Source organism: Chanodichthys erythropterus, chromosome 8 (genome assembly GCF_024489055.1).
Source record: "Chanodichthys erythropterus isolate Z2021 chromosome 8, ASM2448905v1, whole genome shotgun sequence".
NCBI classification, from domain to species: Eukaryota; Metazoa; Chordata; class Actinopteri; order Cypriniformes; family Xenocyprididae; genus Chanodichthys; species Chanodichthys erythropterus.
The window spans coordinates 32,857,284-32,865,089 of record NC_090228.1 but is presented as its reverse complement, the minus strand read 5'-3'; the positions used below and the strand labels follow the sequence as shown (position 1 = coordinate 32,865,089).

At 34.9% G+C, this 7,806-nt stretch overlaps 1 protein-coding gene across 1 annotated transcript; it reads right to left on the bottom strand.

Moving 5' to 3' along the window:
• Window positions 1-3,791: 3,791 nt before the first annotated feature.
• On the bottom strand, window positions 3,792-7,112 carry LOC137025152 (uncharacterized). Its single transcript, XM_067393184.1, has 5 exons — window positions 6,714-7,112; window positions 4,928-5,019; window positions 4,739-4,849; window positions 4,327-4,603; window positions 3,792-4,038 (listed from the first exon to the last, which is right to left on the bottom strand). Exons 1-5 carry the CDS (start codon window positions 7,110-7,112, stop codon window positions 3,829-3,831), a joined length of 1,089 nt encoding a protein of 362 aa, XP_067249285.1. The 3' UTR covers window positions 3,792-3,828.
• Between the last annotated feature and the right edge of the window lie 694 nt (window positions 7,113-7,806).

Here is a 7,806-nt window from a genome sequence, read left to right as displayed (position 1 = left end):
TCTTTATCTTAAAGCTAATAAACTATGATGAAACGTCCTGTTGCCATTATTTTTAGTAGACAGTAGGCCTGTATATCAGTCAGGCCTAATAATGCTTTCATATACATTAGGCCGAGTTGCAGAACTTCTACTTGGTAGAAGACAATTATTTTGTGTTACCCATACTAATACAACCACAACTGACAACTGACAACTGTTTTTTATGTAAAAGGATCCTGGAGACCCTACAAATGAAGAAGTGGCATCTACTTCGACAGAATTGAATCGGTGTAGTGGCCATGTAAGATGTGTTTTAAATAATGGATAGTTACGTATGGAAACTATGAAGCGATTTCTCAAATTTGATCATGTTTTATATTTGTTTTTATCCACAGTTAGGGAATGAGTTGGATTCACCTTCAGTGGTTATGGATGCCAAGGTAAAACCAATGCAGGACTACTTAGTATATTTTTATAGAAGGAAATGTTATCATTTTTTAAAAAATATTGCATTTTATTTATTCATACAGATTCATTTTCAGATTAATTACTTATTAAATTTATATATTATACAATTATGCCAAATCATAATTGTCAGTTATTCCTTTGAAATTGTAATTGAGATTATTTGATTTTTAAAATTTACATTGAATGATGTTTTGAATAGCTTTTTACCATTGTTTAAAGCAACAGCATGCCATATTCTTATATGAAAATAAGTTGAAAAGCTTCAAATGTCAACTATACATTTGTTTCAAACTATACATTAAATCCTTTTTACGACAACGGTTATACACTTCTACAGTGGGAACTAAAGTAAACGAAATTAAATCAAACTCCATAACCCAAGCATTAACTTTTCCTCCCACGACAAAGAGCAAAAACAGCCAGGCAAAACAAAGAGAAAAAGGACACTTACCAATTAAAGATCCGATCACCCACCAATGGAGTAGTTCAACGCTGTTGCAAACAGGATAACAATCTGTTACCACCTGTTAGACGAGCCCCCAAATTCTCAGTTTCTATATTATATATATATATATATATATATATATATATTTATGGTAACACGTTATAATAAGGTGTCATTTGTTCACATTATTTAATGTATTAACTGACATGTGAGCAATACATTTGTTAATACATTTAATACAAATGCTGAAATTAACATTAACTAAAATTAACTTCAATTGTTAATGCTTAGTTCATATTAACTAATACAAGTAACTAATGTTAACTACTGATCCTTATTATAAAGTGTTACCATATGTGTGTGTGTGTATATATCAATCAGTGCTTCAGCCATACTTCAAAGATGTCACAAACAGCTTGTCATGTTTCTCTCATAAAATCCATATTCAGTGACCATGAACTTGGTAATCAGCTAGAAAATTAACTCTGGAGAGGAGCATTGTGCTAAATATATGCACCATATTTCATTCATTGTAATGTTTAATCAATATTTAATGTATGTTTAAATGTTTACATTTAAAAAAACATGGTTATGTAAAAATAGTATTGTAACTTTAATATTATGAAATGCTCCTTGTTTAGAATTTAAGTGTTTGTATATAAATCAGTTTATTTGAACCTTCAGTATAATAGTAATGTAATAGCAACTAAGCTGCTATGTACCACATAAATATAATATAATATAATATAATATAATATAATATAATATAATATAATATAATATAATATAATATATAAATATTTGTGTCAATACCGAGCCCTAATTCAAATCCTATAACAGTTTGTCAGTTAATGCCTTTCTTTGTCAATTGAACTGCCCTGTTTTACTTTAGGATAGTTGGTGAAATAATGGCAGTGAGCATTACTCAGGATGGACCTCCACCCAACTTTTTCATGGAGTGGATATACAATTTCATTTCTTCCGGCGAGATTAAAAAAGATGAGCTGACAAAGGCTGACATAACAGATGCAGACCTGCTAGATCTAATTGACAAGGTTTTCTAATTCAACTCAATTAAGATTTATGTATACATATGTGTACTGTATGTCTGTGTTACTCATCATTTTTATTTCTTTAGATTGAGACCGCAGACACTACAGCCTTGCTTGACCTTTCTGAAAGAATTGTAGCATGTGGGTACACAGGACCCCTAACATGTGATCGAAAGGAAGAGATTGTCAGGTGTTGCGCAATTTCCAGACCTAAAAAAATATATAGTCAGTGTAATTTTTTTTTCTAGTTGATCTGTTTTATAGTATTTAAACACCTACGATGCCTGTAAAATAATTTACAAATGCTTTTTCAATCTGGCAGAGATTAATGTTCTATACTTAGTCTTTTATTTCAAACAAGCACTTCTATTAAACTTTATTAACATAAGTTAATTGAACCTTTTTAATATAATTTGTTCTTTCCTGGATTTATTATTTTATGTAGTGCTGTTGTTCTGCATTCGTCTGTGCGAATCCTCCCAATGCTGCAGCAAATGTGCAGAGGATTGGAACTCTATGGCCTCCATGAAATGGTGAAACAAAATCAGCCTTTATTTCAGCCGTTATTTGTTCCTGGTCACTTTACAAAAGTAAGTGTTGTTGCTTGCGTTTTTTTTTGTTTGTTTGTTTGTTTGTTTTTTGTCATGATGGCTTTTGAGCTGTGTATAATAAAAGGTTTCTTTTATTCTGATTTGCAGCCTGATGCAGATTTTCTCATGATGGCCCTGTCACCCATTTTAAGTGAGGTGGGTTCAGTGAAGCGGCAGAGAGAATCAAGAATTGTGAACTACTTGCAGGACTTCATTCAAAGCCTTGAAGATGAAGGTAACATCATAACTCTTACTCTTAATTCTTAAATTGCATCAGTTCAACCATCGACTGGGCCATTTGACCAATCAGAGCAGAGAGGGATTGCAGAAAGGTGTGATTTAGCAAGACTGAAGATTTGGATCGCTTCACACTTTTGAATATAAACTTGTTGTAGGAAACCTCCAAAACAATTTTAAAATAGTATATTAGGAGCATTTTAAAAATGTCAGATATTGTCAGTCCAAGTTCAGATATTGTTAATACAAGTAAGGTTGCAGACAGAGATGTGTGTTTTTTGCAGAAGAAGGGAGCAGCAGTAAGGAGAGCAGGGTTGGAGATGACAGCGAACAGGAGGATAAAACAAACTGCACAAAAGGAGATGCAGAACAAGACAAGATCACCGTCAGCAGTTTCATGCAGTGGATTACTGGCCAGGGGCATGTCCCCATTACTTCTGCACAAAGAGAAAAATTTAAAATACATGTTGAATTTGATCATGACTGCCAGCTTCGATATGGTCAGCATAGTTTATGCTTCCCTCTAGTAAATGCATGTTCCTGTACTGTGACCTTGCCTACACAGCACCTAGGGACAAACACAGAGTTCCTCGGCATTATGAGACAGGCTGTGAGCAATAGCAGAGAATTTGGTCGTTCATGAACTTGATTCTTACTATAGTTTAATCACTATACTGTGTACCCTCTGTTATGTCGTTAATAATATGTTAAAAGAATAGGGGTGCAGTAGCTTGAATTTGGTCGTTCATGAACTTGAATCCTAGTATAGTGTTTACTGTTTACCCTCTGTAACTGTTATGGCGGTATCAATATGTTAAAAGAATAGGGGTGCAGTAGCTTTTGGATATTTGACTAGTTTTTTATTTTTTTTAATTCATCATTGACTTGTAATACAACAAAAGCAGCCAAGATTGCTGCCAAATTGTTCCAAACTCTATTCAGATGTGAAAAAACTGTACATCAACACACAGTAAGCTTCAGAGCAAAATAAATCCATTATGCTGTTCAGTCTTTATGCTTGTGTGGGTTTTTTTTTTTGTTTTGTTTTTGTTTTTTTTTAATTCATATTTGTTGAAACAAACTCCCGACAAAGCAAGTACAGTTCTTTGACAGGGATATTAGGACCAGTTGAATTCAGCAGATGTTCAAGAGCCCTCAATCCATCTGCACTCAAAGGACATTCAAATTCTGGAACAACAACTCCGAGATCTTCACAGGCATCGTAAGTAGCTGCTACGTCCCAGTCTAGATCTGGCTCTTCGATGTCCTGAAGGTTTAGTGGTTAAATAGTTAGGAATTAACTTATTACATGAACAGCAGTGTGCTGACAGAATAACAAAGATGAGATGGTCCGTACTGCAGAACACAAGATTTGGGGGGTGGGGTTGGTCCAACTCCTCCCGCTTTACGTATCCCTAAACCGACCTGTTTCCACCCCCTGGATCTAGATCCAAATCCTCACACTTTAAATATGCCTTAAACCGATCTGTCTCAACTCCCTGGATCTTGTGTGTTCTGCAGTGAAGGGCTACTGACTAAGACGGCATTACCATACCTCGTATCTCTCAGATCGGTCATTATTTGTGTGCATCATTCCAATCTGCCACAGCTGCTCGGGACTTCGATTGCCCTCTGAGGAGAGTGGATGATGATTCCAGGCTTCTGAAAATGTGTCCAAGTCTGCCTGAAGTCTTGGGAGAAAAGTGTAGTGCACACTGAAAAGGTCCTCAACCACTGATATATCAAGCAATCCTTCTGCCTCCAGGGAGTGCAGCATGTCTGAGTACTTGTTGGTGACCATGATTCTGACATCCCGCCAGAGGCGCTCAATCCTATTAGAAACGATATTATAATTATTAATAAATAAATAATTGGTTACTTAAGTGACATTTAAAAGCTACCTACAGATACTAAAGTTTCACTGAACTTCTTTTCATTTTACAAGTTTTTAGACAATTGTACTTTACCTTTGATTGTGGACGCTTTTACCGGATATGAAACTTCCTCTGTCAGTGCCTCTTGAGGAAAACATGAACCTGGCTATCTGTACATTCTCCACTCCTTGGTCTCCCCTGACCCTGATTTAAAAAATAAAAATAAAAAAAAATCAAAGTTTCAGACATAAAATTCTATTGCTTTTTCTTTACTATACTCACCTTGATGGTAAGCCAAATGTTTGGGTTGCTTCTGAGAAGAAGTGGTATGCTGTCGATGCATGGTTATTATTTGCCGCATTCAAGTACATGACCTGTAAACACAAAGGAACAAAGAGTAAGTAAATATAGGTAGGAGGAAATGTAATGTACATTGGAATTTAATGTATTACAGGCTACTTTTTAATAAACATGAATTATTTTTTATAGACATCATAATGACTGGACTGATCTTAACAGCAGATTACTAGTAACACTCAAATTTGTGTTTTTATAGAAACATAAACTGTAAACATACCCTCCTGGAATAACCATCGACACCACCAAATATTACGATGTTGTATCTATTTACAAGATAAAAGAAATATAAAATATTATTTGAAAAATTATAAAGTAAAATTATTATTATTTTTATTTTTTAAATCAGGGTCAGGGGAGACCAAGGAGTGGAGAATGTACAGATAGCCAGGTTCATGTTTTCCTCAAGAGGCACTGACCGAGGAAGTTTCATATCCGGTAAAAGCGTCCACAATCAAAGGTAAAGTACAATTGTCTAAAAACTTGTAAAATGAAAAGAAGTTCAATGAAACTTTAGTAATCTGTAGGTAGCTTTTCAATGTCACTTAAAGGGTTAGTTCACCCAAAAATTAAAATTGTGTCATTTATTACTCACCCTCATGTTGTTCCACACCCGTAAGACCTTCATTAATCTTTGGAACACAAAGTAAGATATTTTTGATGAAATCTGATGGCTCAGTGAGGCCTGCATAGGGAGCAATGACATTTCCTCTCTCAAGATCCATAAAGGTACTAAAAACATATTTAAATTGGTTCAATATATATATATATATGAGTACAGTGGTTCAACTTTAATATTATAAAGTGACAAGAATATTTTTGGAGCTCCAAAAAAACAAAATAACGACTTATTTAGTGATGGCAGATTTCAAAACACTGCTTCAGGAAGCTTCGGAGCGTTATGAATCAGTGTATCGAATCTGCTGTTTGGAGCCAAAGTCACGTGATTTCAGCCGTTGGCAGTTTGACACGAGATCTGAATCATGATTCGATACACTGATTCATAACGCTCCGAATCTTCCTGAAGCAGTGTTTTGAAATCGGCCATCACTAAATAAGTTATTTTGTTTTTTTTGGCACACCAAAAATATTCTCGTGGCTTTATAATATTAATATTGAACCACTGTACTCACATGGACTGATTTAAATATGTTTTTAGTACATTAATGGATCTTGAGAGAGGAAATGTCATTGCTCCCAATGGAGGACTCATGGAGCCATTGGATTTCAACTAAAATAGCTTAATTTGTGTTCTGAAGATGAACGAAGGTCTTATGGGTGTAGAACGACATGAGGGAGAGTAATAAATAGCATTATTTTTGGGTGAACTAACCCTTTAAGAAACCAGTTATTTATTAATAATTATAAGTAAAATATTGTTTCACTGCTTTGCTTTTTAACCTAAATTGTTTTTTTTTTTTTGTTTTTTTTAAATTATAAAATACTAGCCAAAAGTGAAAATGAAGTCAAAATGCTGTTCTTATATTAAATGTGTGTATGTATATATATAGCTGTTAAAATACCTTATCAATTTGTGATTTGTGTCAATGTGCACAAGAGAAAGGGGCCCTCGAACGGAGTACGTTCTTCTCACCACACATCCCAGGCTGGCCAATCTCGAAAGGATTCCGATTGAATCAACTCGGTGCATTGAGGCAGCTATTCTCTTCCACTGCACACGCAGACCTAAAGACAACAACCTCCCTCTGACCATTCTGTAACCAGCAGCAGGCATATCATCCTTTATGGCTCTCACAACATTGTCTAACTCCTCATCAGTCATGCAGCTATACAACTCTGAGATGGAAAGGCCAAAATCGTTCATCCTTCTAAAGATGGTTCTAGTGGAAACACCCATCATGTTTGCAATGTAGTGGACAGGAAGGTTTGTCTGCAGCATCTCTGCTAACTCTTCTCTTTCAATTCCAAACCTTGGACGTCCTCTCAGACCATCAGAGGAATCCACCACTGCATGTGGAGCTGTGGAATATGGAGGTTGTTTAACAAGTTCAAACACTTCCTGCAGAGCCTGAATGATTTCGTGGGGTATTTCCACATGTCTTGACAGTGCTTGCAGGAGGTACAGCTGCTGGCGACACACAAACTCCATGTAATCCTGGTCAAGGGGAGATCTAAAAGTGCTCTCTCAAACTTGGAGAGAAGGTCCTCCAAAAGATGCCTTTTTAGAATTTGCTGCAGAATAGAAGGACAAAATGTGCTTAAACTTAGCAACATTAGATATTAACAAATGATAAGGTAACTTTAATCATTAACTTTTTTGTAATCATCATCAGTAACAGTTAAATTCAAAGTAAGTACAGCACACAGTATAAATGAGTACACCTGACCACATCTGAACATATTATTAAAAATAATGTCCTAGATATAAAGATTAATTTCTAAATTGGGTTTCAGAGGGGTATGATCATTCATGCTGTGTTCTGTAACTGTAACTTTTCAATGGTGTAAGTGCTGAAACACTTTCATACTGTATTTAATGGAAACTATATTAACCTGACAATATATTAACCTGACAAAGAATGATAACAAAAAGCTTACACAACAACTCATTAGAATCATGGTTACAACTATTTATTGTACACTTTTTTTACATTTCTGTAGTTCTCAGAACTGATATAAATTGTGCTGTATAACACTAAACATAGATACTGTTTAGTGGAGGTAGTGGTAATGTAGTGGTGAACTACAGCAAATATAATTTGTGTTATATTTTTCCCCACCAGCTACAGTTACATAAAAATAATAATAAATCAAGTTAATATAGTATCTGGTAAGGACATATA